Source organism: Trachypithecus francoisi, unplaced genomic scaffold, assembly GCF_009764315.1.
Source record: "Trachypithecus francoisi isolate TF-2019V2 unplaced genomic scaffold, Tfra_2.0 Lachesis_group16, whole genome shotgun sequence".
Classification (NCBI taxonomy): domain Eukaryota; kingdom Metazoa; phylum Chordata; class Mammalia; order Primates; family Cercopithecidae; genus Trachypithecus; species Trachypithecus francoisi.
In genome coordinates this window covers 21335965-21351936 of record NW_022681461.1, presented here as the reverse complement: position 1 = coordinate 21351936, position 15972 = coordinate 21335965, and the positions used below count along the sequence as shown (strand labels likewise).

The 15972-nt window shown below is 43.1% G+C and overlaps 2 protein-coding genes across 4 annotated transcripts in view; one reads left to right on the top strand and one right to left on the bottom strand.

Moving 5' to 3' along the window:
- Positions 1-7576: 7576 nt before the first annotated feature.
- Positions 7577-15620, bottom strand: RFK (riboflavin kinase). 3 transcript variants are annotated; one of them, XM_033237070.1, is made up of 5 exons: positions 15163-15620; positions 13171-13322; positions 10242-10344; positions 8141-8206; positions 7577-7849 (listed from the first exon to the last, which is right to left on the bottom strand). In XM_033237070.1, the coding sequence occupies exons 1-4, from the start codon at positions 15263-15265 to the stop codon at positions 8160-8162; spliced, it is 405 nt and encodes a 134-aa protein (XP_033092961.1). In that variant the 5' UTR covers positions 15266-15620; the 3' UTR covers positions 7577-7849; positions 8141-8159. The 3 variants fall into 3 exon arrangements, with proteins under 3 accessions (XP_033092961.1, XP_033092962.1, XP_033092960.1); XM_033237071.1 differs by lacking the exon at positions 7577-7849 and having other exon boundaries at positions 8020-8206; positions 15163-15619; XM_033237069.1 differs by lacking the exons at positions 7577-7849; positions 8141-8206 and adding an exon at positions 8767-9225 and having other exon boundaries at positions 15163-15616.
- The window catches only part of GCNT1 (glucosaminyl (N-acetyl) transferase 1), a 127197-nt gene continuing 126646 nt past the window's right edge, over positions 15422-15972 (top strand). The window contains exon 1 of the mRNA XM_033237068.1: positions 15422-15493. The gene's annotated coding sequence lies outside the window, so the exon portion shown is untranslated. The remainder of the gene's footprint in view (positions 15494-15972) is intronic.

Here is a 15972-nt window from a genome sequence, read left to right as displayed (position 1 = left end):
AGAAATTCTGTACTAGATGAGGAGCCATTAATAAATGCGAAATATCCTCAAATCAGTAATCAAAACAACTCCCTGGGCAACCCTAGAAAATATTTTGAAGGCTCAGAAAGACCCAAAGGGACTCTGAAATGAGCCTGAAATTCCCATGACTGACTTGTAGTTAGCAGCTGGTATATGTTTACGTGGAGCCAAGCAGAACACACATCTGGGAATGTGCTCAGTGCTCTAGAGGTAGTGACTCCTAGGCTTGACATGGACTGCTTCCAGAAAAGTACTTGAGGTGCTGCGTATTATGTGTATGTTGTTGACATGAAAATAGAGAATGTGAACCATGAGGGAGGAGGAAGGAAGTGTAACTAATCAAACCAAACAGAAGTTACCTAGTATTTCTTAGCACTGGAGGCCTTTTTACGCAATGAAGTCTTCTAAGGAACCCATACATAAAACAATTAGTGTGACCTGAGTCCATGGATGAGAATAAGTCAATGAATAAAAATAAAACAATGAAGCGTGCTGCACAAGCCAGGCACAATGATCCAGGCCTGTGATTTCGGCTCCTTGGGAGACTGAGGCTGGAGGATCATTTGATGTCAGGAATTTGAGGCTGCAATGAGCTATGATCATGTCACTGCACTCCAACCTGGGTGACAGAGCAAGACCCTGACTCTTTAAAAAAAAAAAAAAAAAGTGCTGAGCACAGTGGCACATATGTGTAGTCCCAGTTACTGAGAAGGCTAAGGCAGGAGGATCCCTTGAGCCCAGCAGTTCTAGGCTGCAGTGAGCTATGATCATGCCATTGCACACCAGCCTGGGCAACAGAGCGAGATCCCATCTCTAAAAAAATTTAAAACAAACAAATGAAAAATATTGCTGTCTTAAGGTTGGGAAGGGACAGAGATCCCTTTGTTTGCTCATCATCAAGACACTTCCGTGAGGCCCCAGGGCTCTTTGTAGAATGTTTGGAAAGTCACGGTTCTAAGTAATTATAGTTACTGTAACTGAACTAATTTAGCCCTAAGCTTCCTGCAATCAAGATAGAGAAACACTATGGACTGCATTTCTCTTCTTCTTTAGATTAAAAAAAAAAAGTTTTAGTCAGAATGTTAGTTATATTTTCAGGTAAAATGCTCAATACATTTTCAGATGAAGCTGCTCAAAATTAAAGCAATGAGTCCAATTGTTAAATGAAAAAAAAAGTACAAGTACTATCTCCTCTGTTTCCAGACTTTATTGACCCTCATAGTTGTTTTGTCTAATACAGTGGCCACTAGACACATGTGGCATTTACAGTATTTATTGATGAAACGCTCTATAAGGATTTATGGATGCAAGTAAAGAAATGCTCTATAGAGTATGTGTGTGGGTTTCTTCCACATTAATAGTTGGGCTCATTAAATTTAGAAGTACAGGCTGGGCGCGGTGGCTCAAGCCTGTAATCCCAGCACTTTGGGAGGCCGAGACGGGCGGATCACGAGGTCAGGAGATCGAGACCATCCTGGCTAACACTGTGAAACCCCGTCTCTACTAAAAAAAAAAAATACAAAAAAAAAAACTAGCCGGGCGAGGTGGCGGCGCCTGTAGTCCCAGCTACTTGGGAGGCTGAGGCAGGAGAATAGCGTGAACCTGGGAGGCGGAGCTTGCAGTGAGCTGAGATCCGGCCACTGCATTCCAGCCCCGGGGACAGAGTGAGACTCCGTCTCAAAAAAAAAAAAAAAATGTAGAAGTACTTTACCTGAAAGGATGTCTAAAAACTGAATGAAAACATACTGGGCATGAAATTTGCAAATACAATATCCTGTTTAAAAATAAGTTGGCTGAGCACGGTGACTCACGCCTGTAATCCCAACACTTTTGGAGGCCAAGGCAGGCGGATCCCCTGAGGTCAGGAGTTTGAGACCAGCCTGGCTAACATGGTGAAACCCCGTCTCTACTAAAAATACAAAAATTAGACAGACATGGTGGCAGGTGCTTGTAATCTCATCTATTCAGGAAGCTGAGGCAGGAGAATTGCTTGAATCTGGGAGGCAGAAGTTGCAGTGAGCCAAGATTACGCCATTGCATTCTAGCCTGGGCAACACAGTGAGACTCCATATTTCAAAAAAAAAAAAAAAAAAATAGTTCACCCTAGTTGCTAAGTGAGTAGATTTTAAGTGTTCTGCCCACAAATAAATGAGGTTAAAAAAGCATTCGATCTTTTGCTACTAAGTAAAAGAATATACAATATGGAAGATGTAAAGAAAAAAGTTCATCTCATGTTTCCCAACTTTCTGAACGCTCTCGAAATACAAAACTTTTTTTTTTTTTTTTTTTTGACACTCTGTCACCTAGGCTGGAGTGCAGTAGCACGATCTTGTCTCACTGCAACCTCCACCTCCCAGATTCAAGCGATTCTCATGCCTCAGCCTCCTAACTGGGATTACAAGCATGCACCACCATGCCTGGCTAATTTTTGTATTTTTAGTAGAGGCAGTGGTTTCACCATGTTGGCCAAGCTGGTCTTGAACTCCTGGCCTCAAGTGATCCGCTGCCTCGGCCTCCCAAAGTACTAGGATTACAGATGTGTGAGCCACTGTGCCTGGCCCATAATTAAATTTTTAAAGGCTAATTTTTCTTTTCATCAAGATATACCTGCATATAGTTTGAAGAATCAAATTGTTCTACAAGTTGTATTAAGAAAAAGAAACATTAACCTGTCATTAACATCACATCCCACTTCCTATTTCTTAAAAGCAACCGACTTCAAACCTTTCAGCTATTTAAGATCTATCTGCCTAACTCTGTGAGATGCTTAGATTGCTGCTTGTTTCCAGGCAAGGCATCTATCTACTCATTCTCACTAACGCAAGATGAGCAGTTTGTCTCCAGATCCCTCCCTTCTGTTGCCACCCCTGCATACTTCCCATTTCCTCCTCCTCCAGTTAATACACACAACATTTTGTTATTCAGTGCTGTAATTCTATGACCATGTAAATGATAGTCATACCTGAGCTATACAGAACTTTTTTTTTGAGATGGGCTCTCACTCTGTCACCCAGGCTGGAGTGCAGTGCCACCATCTCCGCTGGGTTCAATTCCCCTACATCAGCCTCTTCAGTTGCTGAGATTACAGATGCCTGCCACCACACTCGGCTAATTTTTATTTTATTTTATTTTATTTATTTATTTATTTTGAGAGGGAGTCTCACTCTGTCACCCAGGCTGGAGTGCAGTGGCGCGATCTTGGCTCACTGCAACCTCCGCCTCCTGGGTTCACACCATTCTCCCACCTCAGCCTCCTAAGTAGTTGGGACTACAGGCGCCCACCACTGCACCCAGCTAATTTGGTTTTTTGGTTTTTTTTTTTTGTATTTTTAGTAGAGACGGGGGTTTCACCATGTTAGCCAGGATGATCTCAATCTCTTGACCTCGTGATCCGCCTGCCTCGGCCTCCCAAAATGCTGGGATTACAGGCGTGAGCCACCACGCCTGGCTAATTTTTTTATTTTTAGTAGAGAGAGAGTTTCACCATGTTGGCCAGGCTGGTCTTAAACTCCTGACCTCAAGTGATTCACCCACCTCGGCCTCCCAAAGTGCTAGGATTACAGGTATGAGCCACAGTGCCCGGCCTATTCAGAACATTATTTGTCTGTACACAAGGATAAAGCTTGATGAATTTTCTAAGGGAGCACACTAGGCAACCATTGCCCCAACCTAGAAATAGGACAGTAAAACAGAAGCTCCCAACACCCTTATGATCCTCCTGTCAACCCTGTCCTCGAGAATCAACCTCATCTTTATTGCTGTAGATCAGCAGTCCCCAACCTTTTTGGTACCAGGGACCGGTTTCCTGGAAGACAATTTTTTCATGGACGGGTCGTGGGGATGGTTTCCAGATGAAACTCTTCCACTGCATTGGATTATTGTAAGGAGTGAGCAACCTAGATCCCTCGCATGCATAGTTCACGATAGGGTTTGCGCTCCTGGGAATCTAATGCCCCCACTGATCTGACAGGAGGCGGAGCTCAAGATGCTCTATTAGTCCGTTCTCACACTGCTATAAAGAACTGCTCGAGACTGAGAAATGTATAAAGGAAAGAGATTTAATTGACTCAGTTCCACATGGCTGGTGGGTCTCCCCATGATTCAATCACCTCCACCTGGTCTCTTCCTTGACAGGTGGGATTAGGGGATTGTAATTCAAGATGAGATTTGGGTGGGGATACAAAGCCTAACCAGATCAGGTGGTAATGCTCACTTGCCAGCAGCTTACCTCCTGCTATATGGCCCAGTTCCTAATGTACTAATCCATGGCCATGGTACAGATCCATGGTCTGGGGTTGGGGACCCCAGCTGTAGATGACTTTTGCCTGTTCTTGAAATTTATATACATACTTATTTTTGCGAGGTGTCTGGTTTTTTTTTTTTGAGGCAGAGTCTTGCTCTGTCGCCCAGGCTGGAGTGCAGTGGCCGGATCCCAGCTCACTGCAAGCTCCGCCTCCCAGGTTTATGCCATTCTCCTGCCTCAGCCTCCCGAGTAGCTGGGACTACAGGCGCCCGCCACCTCGCCCGGCTAGTTTTTGTATTTTTTAGTAGAGACGGGGTTTCACCGTGTTAGCCAGGATGGTCTCGATCTCCTGACCTCGTGATCCACCCGTCTCCGCCTCCCAAAGTGCTGGGATTACAGGCTTGAGCCACCGCACCCGGCCTGGTTTCTTTTACTGTTCTTTTTCTAGCTTTTTGAGATGAAAGCTTAGATCATGACTCATCTTCCATCTTGTCTAATAGCATTTAAAACTATCAATCTTTTAAGTTTTAGCTGCATTCTCCAAATGTTTGTGTCACATATTATCATTCATTACAAAATAGCTTTACATTGTGACATTTTTGTATTTTTATGCCTAATTGATTTCTCCATTGCATTGTGTTCAGTATGTTCTTTATAGCAGTCCTTAGAAATTTGCTGATACTTTTATATATCGTAGACAATAGCTGTAGTTGGAATCATCACTTGATTAGCTGATAATAGTCATTCTCCAAGATTTAGCAGATTTCTGTGCAGGCTAAACAGATACAATAGCGGCCTCTATCCTCAAACTTTCTGCATTTTTTTTTTTTTTTTTGAGACAAGGTCTCCGTATGTTGTACAAACTGGAGTGCAGTGGCTATTCATGGACATGATTAGACTATACTGCAGTCTCGAACTCCTGAGCTCAAGCTATTCTCCCACCTCAGTCGACCAAATAGCTGGAACCATAGGCCCACACCACCACAGGCAGCTCATCTTTCAGGATTTTTGATGATGACCTCTCCAATTTTCCTGGAGATGTAGCATTGTTGTGGTTTACTATCCTGGCTTCTACTTGGCACTTGTAATGGTCAGGGAACCTAAGTGGAAATTCTGACAATAGTCAAGTATGTCTATCTCAAATATACACATGGGAACAAGAAAAATAAGCACAGGGCAGGTCCAGGGACTTACTGAGCTGCTTGAGAAATGACAAGCTGGGGTTCAAATTCCATTTATGACCTGACCTAAAAGGAAGCTAATTGTCAAAGAAATGTCGAGTCACAGCCACATCAGAGTATCAATGGTGAATTTGGAGCTGATAGCACAGTCATAGACTTAAGTCTCATAGTTCACCAATTCTCTTGTTTAATATATATTTAACCTATCCACTGAATTTTTAATTTCAACTTTTCTTTATAACCATATATTCTATTTTGGACAATTCTCAATTAGCTGCCCAATTTTTACTTTACTTTAAATTTTAATAGAGACAGGATCTTACTATGTTGCCCAGGCTGGAGTGCCGTGGCTAGTCACAAGTGCCCATAACAGCACACTACAGCCTTCAATTTCTGGCCTCAAGTAATCCTCCTGCTTCAGCCTCTCAAATAGCTAGGATTATAGGCGCATGCCACAGCACCCAGCTGCCCGATTTTATACACCTTGCCATTTTACCATTTTTGTTACTCTTTTATTTCATTATACGTATTAAACAGTCATTTCAAATTCTATATCTGATAAGCCTGGATCTGCCATCTCTGTAGAGCTTATTCTACAATTTGGTTCTGCTAACTTTTGTTTATGATGGCATCTTTTTTGGCAGAGTAGTTTTGTTTCTTGGCTCCATCTCTGAAGACCGGACTTCCACTTCCATCTCCCAGTCAAACTGCAGGCTTGTAAGCCTCCAGAGCTGAGGAAGATGGGAGTTCTGGGGATGAGTGTTCAGAGTACCAGCATGCAACAGAGAAAGGCATGTGAGTTCCAGGTTGCTGCTTATGGGGTTGGTAGCAAAAGACAAGAAGGTTACAGAACTCTGTTTTGGGGCAGGAGTTATGCAAGGGAACCCAGACCTATCTATACTCTTCTGGCTCTTCTACCTCCACAATGTAACGGGAACCCTTACTCTCAGGAAGTGGGCTTTAGTAGTGATGCCCTGTGAATGCTCTCCAAATAAACCTCAGTCACTGTGTTGCAGACATAAAACACAGGGGATCCTGAAGGCAAGGCCCTTTGTTGTAGAACTACAGCTGCCACCTATATCTTGCTCTTCAGGCAACTTAACACACTTAGAGTAGCAATCAGTCAATGAATTCGAAATACATAAATGATTCAAGCTGACACAGGGAAAGAAAAAATATCAGTCAAAATTTCAAGGCCTGAAAACATTCAGACTAATCAAAATGGTACTACTGTGACTTCTTATAACACATAATATAAAAGCTTTGGAAAAATATAGACACAACCCCTAAACAACACACTATCCGATTCTCAAAAGCAATGGCTATTTAACCAGATATAAAGGGACAATAACATATCAAAGAACTTTCACACACCTAAAGAGAGCATTTGGCAGCAAGCTAGTCAGATAAAACACACACAAATATTTTCACATTTCCCATGTTTGTTTTTAACTTTACTTCATAAAGTCACTGACAATTGAGGCTTCTTTCAAGTATAAGATTTCTAAAATTAAAAACTGTTTTTGACATATTTTTAAAAAGAAATAAAAAGCAAACACAATCCAGCTGTATTTATATGAGTCCCTCTTCTCCAACAGCTTTAGATGTTTTTCTGAATACTTTTTATACAAAATAAAGTATTTTTATTAAAATCAGTTCTAATTCATTTATGCAGATTAGGGGAAAATGATTCATAATAAATTTCATTACCTTCTATCTATCTGCTTCTACCTCTATCCTCCCCCATCACCACCAAATCTGTTGCTACAGTGAACAATGATGCAATGTACTGTTTGACGGGGCCCAGAGCAATCTGTAATCTGAATTTCCCACATATGAGTTAGTAGGAGGAAAAATCCACAGTATGAAGGCTATTAAACTAAAACTTTATGCTCTTCCCTCAAGCTGTAAGTATTCTTTAGACTAGCATTAAATTACATCGTGCGGCCGGGCGCGGTAGCTCAAGCCTGTAATCCCAGCACTTTGGGAGGCCGAGACGGGCGGATCACAAGGTCAGGAGATCAAGACCATCCTGGCTAACACGGTGAAACCCCGTCTCTACTAAAAAATACAAAAAACTAGGCGGGCGAGGTGGCGGGCGCCTGTAGTCCCAGCTACTCGGGAGGCTGAGGCAGGAGAATGGTGTAAACCCGGGAGGCGGAGCTTGCAGTGAGCTGAGATCCAGCCACTGTACTCCAGAATGGGCGACAGAGCAAGACTCCGTCTCAAAAAAAAACAACAAAAAAAATTACATCGTGCATATACAACTACACCCATTTAGATTTGCCTTGGAATATAATTTCAAAGCCTTAAATATTAAAAATAATTTTATAACTATATCATAGTTTAACTGGCTCTTAGTTTTGCTGGGGGGGAAAACATTTTGTATTCTTTAAGAAATTGAGGTCGGGCGCGGTGGCTCACGCCTGTAATCCCAGCACTTTGGGAGGCCGAGGCGGGCGAATCACAAGGTCAGGGGATGGAGACCACGGTGAAACCCCGTCTCTATTAAAAATACAAAAAATTAGCCGGGCGTGGTGGCGGGCGCCTGTAGTCCCAGCTAATCAGGAGGCTGAGGCAGGAGAATGGCGTGAACCCGGGAGGCGGAGCTTGCAGTGAGCCGAGATTGCGTCACTGCACTCCAGCCTGGGCGACAGAGCGAGATTCTGCCTCAAAAAAAAAAAACAGAAATTGATACGTGTAAATGTGTTCACTTAAATATTGAGAAAACCTAAGGATGAAGTCTGTTGTTTTGTTTTTCCTAAAAAAGGAAAAAAGAACAAAAGAAAAATGTTGAAGAACAAGAATATTTACTGTTAAAAAGAAGAAACATTATCTAGCAAAAAGGAGACATATAGATTTGAAAACACTTATTTTACTGTCTTCAACGGCAACAAAAAACAGATAGGCAGGGGAAGTCCAGAGGACTCAGAACTGAAGCAGCTCTATACAATAATGAAGGTGGTACAATGTGACTGCAAAGAAAATGACTAAAACAAAATTTTATAAACATCTTCATGTTTGTAATGTATTAATGCCCAAAATATCAAAAATACAAAGTCTGAGTTTCTTTCCCGCAGGTTTATGATAAACTATCAACCTTCTATTTAATGCATTTCCTTTTTTTTTAATTATAGAGATGGGGTCTCGCTGTGTTGCCCAGACTGGTCTTGAACTCATGAGCTCAAGCAATCCTCCCACCTCAGCCTCCCAAAGTGCTCGTATTACAGGTGTGAGCCACTGCACTTGGCCTAAAATGCATTTACTTTTATAAGCCTTCTCTGTTTAGAAGTACACACTATACAAGTACATACATGCTGGTATTTTACCATGAAAATTTTAATTTTCATCTCAAACTAGTGACTTGCCTTTTTACCTATACTTATACACATGTAATACCTTTCTAGTGGTACATTTTAATCAATATATATTCTTTAAATCTTGATTTTTAACTGAATCTTTTTCGTGCTACGACATGATGGCCTTAATTTAACAGCTGAAGCATGATACGGTAACTACGTTGTACTGTTCAAACTAATTCACAACTGTAGCAAAGTGTTTGATTTTTTAGTATATAACCAAGATGAGGCTGGACAGTAATAAACATAGAAACACTAGAAAACAGTGAATGAATAAATATGATTTTTCATCAGTGGCCATTCATTATTTTGCTTTTAGAAACCTGGAAGAAATTGTCTTCTTTGACTTTCAAATGTTCTGGTAAATCTAGTTGTTTCTTAGCTTCTTCAATATCACCTTGAATTGCTGAAATAAGTGACTCTGCAGAGAGAATATACCAGGTAAAAATGATGAAAACCCGTTAACATACTTTTTACTACTCCTGTGTTTAGCCTCTTCTAAAAACTCACAGGCTGGCAGTATCTCTGGCACAGGGTAGATACCCAATAAATGTTTGTTCCATCACTCCTTCCAGGCCTAAGTCAATGGTACACAAAAGATGTGTCCCTAGGGCAGACACAGTGGCTCACGCCTGTAATCCTAGTACTTTGGGAGGCTGAGGCGGGCAGATCACCTGAGGTGGTCAGGTGTTCAAGACCAGCATGGTGAAACCCGTCTCTACTGAAAATACAAAAATTAGCAGGACGTGGCGGTGGGCGCCTGTAATCCCAGCTACTCAGGAGTCTGAGACAGGAGAATCACTTGAACCTGGGAGGTGGAGGCTGCAGTGAGAAGGAGCGCCACTGCACTCCAGCCTGGGCAACAAAGAGCAAAACTCTGTCTCAAAAAAAAAAAAAAGGTATGTCCCTAATCTTATAATTTAAGAGAAAGGCACAGGCCTAAATGTACACCGCAAATATCAAATGGAGGAAAAAAGCATTCACTATTCTTTTTGGTTGGTATTTCCACTTGTAAAAGAAACTTTGTAACAGAGTTAAAACCATCACACTGCACTAATACATACCTGATAACATCTGTTTCAAATGTTCTCTGATTTATTATATCTCAAACTTCACGCATTTTGAAAGATTTCATTAACTTCATACGGCTGGAGAGAAGCAGCCAGCCTGCTAGGTTCGAAGCTGGGCTCCGTTATTCACTATGTGACTTTGAGAATGTTACTTCATCTCTCTGTGCCATTTCCTCATCTGAGAAATAGGCAAAATAATCCCTCACAGGTGAAAGAAGATAAATTCATGTAAAGCACTTAAAACGGTGCCTGGCATATATTAAATGCTCAAATATTATCTGACCTGCCATCATTATTACTGGTAGTAGTGGTAGAGGTACCTGCGGTAGCAGTAGTAATATTTAAGAAGATCAAAATAAGAACTTACCTAAAGAATCAAAGTTCTTTTCTGGTCTCAGGTAGCCAACAATGGCGACATTGAGGATTTCCCCATAGAAGTCCTCCTTGAAGGTATGCATGATATGTGTTTCCTGTAGTGAAGACATGTTAGAAAGAGTGCTCTCAGACTACAGTGTACTGAAATCTGAAATAGATCTTCCTATTTACGGTGAGTTAATTTAAATGAAACAATCAACACTCCTTAAACTTTTAAAGATTTAAGTTAAAATCTAAGTGCAGTTTTTCCGAAATCTTCCCAGCACTCCTGTTTGTGCCCCGATCTTATAAACATAACTGAGTGAGGTGGCAGTGTCTGGCATGATTTGCCGTTACTTAAAAACAAACAAACAAACTAACTAACACGTAGCCAAGGAAGTAAACATCTTATCAAGGTGAGAAACCAGGACACCAAAGAGGGAATGAGCAAAGTATTAAAAGACAGTACTACTAAACAACTAGTTGTAAGGTCAGGATTTGCACACCTCTGACACACAACACGTACGGAAACTTCAGAGTTTGGCAGAGTTGAGGACTGATGGGGCAGGAAAGCCATGCAGCTTCCTGATCAGGGAGTGAGGTGGCAAAAGGGTTCAGGGCACATTAAAGCAAAATGCTGCGTGAGGTAGAAAGTGCCTCAGAAGCTAGTTCAGCTAAATCATCGGGGCAGTACTGTGGTTAAGAGCACTGATTTACAGTCAAAAGTCTGGGTTCCCACACTTGGTTAACTGTGTAACTAGCTTCCATGGGGCTCAGTTTTCTCGTGTGTAATGGGCAGGGGGCGGTTTGAGTTACAAGATACATAAAGTACACCATGGCTTTGGGGCCATGAACCAATATATCTGACGTGTATTCTTTCTTTTCAGTAAACATTTGAATAATAAAAAAGAAACTAAGATATGTAAGACCAGTCAGGCGCAGTGGGTCACGCCTGTAATCCCAGCACTTTGGGAGGCTGAGGCAGGAGGATCGCTTGAGCCCAAAAGTTTGAGACCAGTCTGGGTAACATGTAGAAACCTCATCTCTACTAAAAAAAAATTTTAAATAGCCAGGCATGGCGGCACATGCCTGTGGTCCTTCCTAGCTACTCGGGAGGCTGTCATGGGAGGATCACTTCAGCCCAGAAAGCTGAGGCTGCAGTGAGCTGAGATTGCACCATTGCACTGCAGCCTGGGTGGCAGAGCAAGACCCTATCTGAAAAAACAAAACAAAACAAAACTCTGTTCTTCAACACACCATTGAGTTAAAAAAAAAAAAAAAAGCAACACACAATGAAAGCAATTTGTAATATAATACACAGTTCCAACAAAGGAAGTGGATCTAGATGTGTTACTAAGAACTTATTTAAGGTAAGATAACACATTTTTTTTTTTTTTTAAAGGGCAAAGGTCTGGCACAGGCACTTCATAGATGGGTGTTACTGGCAAAGGCAAGCAAAAGTTCAATTTTCCGCTGTAAGATACGCCTATGTTTCAAATTCAATTTTTCCTAACATTCAAAAGGCATTCCTTAACTGTCTGTATAATAACATTTTTGTTATCTGAGCAGCTAAAGACAAATTAGTCACAGGCTATTGGTCCCCTCCCCTTCTTTTCCTTCCTCATTCAATAGAATGGTATTTTGTGATCTTTCAGTTGTTTTCCTTGTCTCCAAAAATAATTTTCAAATCATTAATGTTCAAAAATAACTGAAATACTCAGTAAAATGTTAAGTAGTTCTGGGTCATTACTATTGCTTATGCCAGCATTTAGCTCTGTAGTTTTCCAGCAGTGACACACTTCACTTCTATTAACTCCACACAGAACAAAATGTAGCTTAACTGTAATTTGTTTTTGCCACACATTTGAGATGACCAAAGATTCAGCCAAATCTAACAGATAAAACACTGAAGTTGTGGGGTCCTGTAAAAAGAGTAGGGCAGAAAAGTATACCCTCAGGTGGTTTAAAAAGGAAAAAGAAAAGCACCAATGTGGGACTGTATCAATAAGCGCCATCCACCATTCACGTAGTAACGTGTTTTATCTTAAGAGGGTGACCAAGTAATTGATGCATGAAGTAAACGGTGAATGAAGTGCATTAATTGTGGCAAGCTCAATTTTATGAAACAGGCTTTTAAATCATTTTTATCTTTGGTAAAGCGAGTCTTTCATAGACAGCAATTATCAAAGTCAGTATTATAATTTTGGTTTGTAACTCCACTCTTTATTTTCTACATAATTTAAAAAATAAATGCAAAAAAAGAAACAATCATTAATCTTTGTTATTTGGTACCACAATGTATAAGGATGTAATTTGAGCTGGATGCAGGCAGTGGCATGCACCCATAGTTCCAGCTCTCTGGAGGCTGAAGGAGGAAGATTACTTGAGCCCACGAGTTTGAAGTTACAGTGTGCTATAACCTGGCCTGTGAACAGTCACTGCACTTCAGTTTGGGCAACATAGTGAGACCCCATCTTAAAAAAAAAAAAAAAAAAAGGTGCAATTTGTGAGTTCTGTATGCTATTGAAATTAAGTTGGTATAAACTTTTAGAATTTCAGGATGTTAAATATAAACCCCATGGTAACCACAAAGACAGTATCTATAGAAATACACAGAAAGCAATGAGAAAGGAATTAAAATGTCACTACAAAACAAAAAAGCACACTACCACAAAAGGCAGTAATAGAGGAAATGAGGGACGTAAAAGTTATAAGGCATATAAAAAACAAATAGCAAAACAGTAGATGTCCCTCCTTATCAGAAATTACTTTAAATGTAAACGAATTAAACTCTCCAATTAAAAGGCAGAGATTGCCCAAAATTCCAGTATTTGAACTATGCTGTGATTACCATTGATAAGCTATTTCTGCAACGAATACTGCAGTATATTACTCTAAGTCATCATACCATTTTCAGTTACAGAACAAAATATAATGCTTACCATAGACTTCTTCGTATTCTTGTAATATGGGTTCCATCCTATGCTCACCACCATCTTATGGACATCTCCACTTCCAACACTGGCCCAACCATAGTAAATGCCAGTGGATATATCAGCTGGAAGATTATCTACTACTTGCTCAGGAAAATTAGCTAAACAACAGAAAAAAATATTTTGAGTTTTACAAATTTTGTATTAAATGTCTGTAGCTGAGTACAATGGCTCATGCCTGTAATTCTAGGACTTTAAGAGGCCAAGGCAGGAGACTCATGTTGAGCTCAGGGGTTTGAGACCAGCCAGGGTAACATAGTGAGATCTTGTCTCTACTAAAAAATTAAAAAATTAGCTGGGCGGCCGGGCGCGGTGGCTCAAGCCTGTAATCCCAGCACTTTGGGAGGCTGAGACGGGCGGATCACGAGGTCAGGAGATCGAGACCATCCTGGCTAACACGGTGAAACCCCGTTTCTACTAAAAATACAAAAAACTAGCCGAGCGAGGTGGCGGGCGCCTGTAGTCCCAGCTACTCAGGAGGCTGAGGCAGGAGAATGGCGGGAACCCGGGAGGCGGAGCTTGCAGTGAGCTGAGATCCGGCCACTGCACTCCAGCCCCGGCCACAGAGCAAGACTCCGTCTCAAAAAAAAAAAAAAAAAAAAAATTAGCTGGGCAAGGTGGCCTGCACCTATAGTCTAAGCTACCAGAGAGGCTGAGGCAGGAGGGTCAGTTGAGCCCTACATATGGAGGCTGCAGTAAGCTATGATCGCACCACTACTGCACTCCAGCCTGAGTGGCAGAGCCAGACTCTGTCTCAAAATAATAATAGACAAACATCTGTAAAAATCACATGCAAGGCTAATGTAAATCATTACATTCACAAAACTCCTACAACTTTGCCTATAATTATCAATCCCATCCTTACATTTTCCGGCTCAGATTTCCCTCTCCTATTCATGTGGATAGGTTATGAATAAAGTACCAGGTAAGTATATAAAGCTCTCCAAAAAAAGCCATACTCTTTGAGTAGGAAGCAAAAAACAAGTACCAGAGTAGACGGATTTTTTTCAGATCTGTTCTTTCCTAACCAGGTACTGAATCACTTGAAAAGTTTCTTTTTTTTTTTTTTTTGAGACGGTGTCTCACTCTGTCACCCAGGCTGGAGGGCGGTGGCACGATCTCACCTCACTGCTGCCTCCCTCTCCCGGATTCAAGCGATTCTCCTGCCTCAGGTTCCAGAGTAGCTGGGATGACAGGCACGCGCCACCATGCCCGGCTAATTTTTGTATTTTTAGTAGAGACGGGGTTTTACCATGTTGGCCAGGCTGATCTCGAACTCCTGACCTCAGATGATCCGCCAGCCTCGGCCTCCCAAAGTGCTGGGATTACAGGCGTTGGCCACCAAGCCCGGCCAACGTTTCTTATTTTTGAAATACACAAGCTCAAGGCTGACTTAATAAGTCAAGACGTAGCCCTGGCATGTATTTCTAAGGATGAATTACAGTCAGGTCTCAATTATTGAAATTAATGTAGACGGACCAGGAAGGTTAGCTGACTCTCATTCAACCACCTATGTTATCATTTGGACACCACATAATTACAAATTAAAAACAAAACCACCTTAGAGCCGGTTTGCGAGTTCAGTCGATCTGGCCCACGATACGTCTCTAATGGGCAAGACAAGCGCCATGCTTGACCAGCTGTACCTCGGCTGGCCAGGGAGGCATGAACCACGGATCCTGCGATTCAACTCCGGCTTCCCGCTCTCACCACCCCTCAACCCCGTCCCCGCGGAGCTCGGAACCAGAAGCAGGAACCAGCTCCCTCAACCTGGCCAACGGTCCTCCGCCGCAGACAAGGGGATCCCGGAGGAAAAAGGAAGGGTGTCGCCTCTTGCCCGCGGTCCGGAGGCCCCACGACCCAGTCCCGAGTTCCCGGCTGCAGTCTCTCCCCGCTCCCCACGTGACCCTGCCCGGGGGACTCTGGCCGCCCTGCTCTCACCTGTGGGGATGCCCAGCTGCTTGGAGCCGCGGCCGAAGCCCCGCACCACTTGGCCCCGGCAGAAGTAGGGCAGATGCCTCATAATGCAGTCCGCTCGGGGCATGGGCTGCGGTCCGGTCTGTGCGTCCTGCGGAGCCGCCGTCGACGCGGTGCCCAGACCCCGGACCAGCCGGGGGGCAGGAGCGTGAGCTCTGCCTGCCGCGGGGACGCAGCAGGGGCCGCACTACGCCGACCACGCGCCGCAGCGGATCCCTGATGCCGCCGACCCAACAAATACCGCCCGACAATTCAGAAGCTGCGTCTCCGCCGTCGGGCAGCTGAGACAACCGAAGTAAGTGCCGGGTGTGGGCGGGGTGTGGGGAGGGGGCGGCCCGACGCCCAAAGCCGGCCTCCGCGCAGCCGGCGTGCGCTCGCTTCCTCAGCCCAACTCCCCGAGCCCGCTCGGCTTCCGTAGCCCCGCCCCCACCATAGCCCCACCCCGCCCCGCCGCTGCCGCGCCCCGCGGCGCCCAAGGTCAATATCCCGGGTTTCCCATTCCCTCAGGCAATGGGAACTAGTGTGGAAACCCCGTTTTCAACCTGCGAGCAGCGAAAGCACCAGTCTCGAACAATTCTGTTTTGTTTTTTTTTCTCCTTCCTCCTGTTCATAACAATCCGGAAGCCAAAGCGAGACGCTCTTTAGTTTCTTGGCAACCGCTGGATTGAACGTCAGGCATCAGTCGTTCCTTTCGCTCTTTAAGTATTTATTAAAGCTCCAAAATTCAGCTCAAAGATCGCCTCTTCACAGAGGCTTTTCCTGGCCGCCCTACCG

Coding starts and splice junctions, on each gene's coding strand:
- RFK (XM_033237069.1), bottom strand. CDS start 15,265: ATGCCCCGAGCGGACTGCATTATGAGGCATCTGCCCTACTTCTGCCGG. Junction 13,323..15,162: donor GCAGCTGGGCATCCCCACAG/GTGAGAGCAGGG, acceptor TCTGTTGTTTAG/CTAATTTTCCTGAGCAAGTA. Junction 9,226..10,241: donor AAAGAACTTTGATTCTTTAG/GTAAGTTCTTAT, acceptor TTCTCTCTGCAG/AGTCACTTATTTCAGCAATT.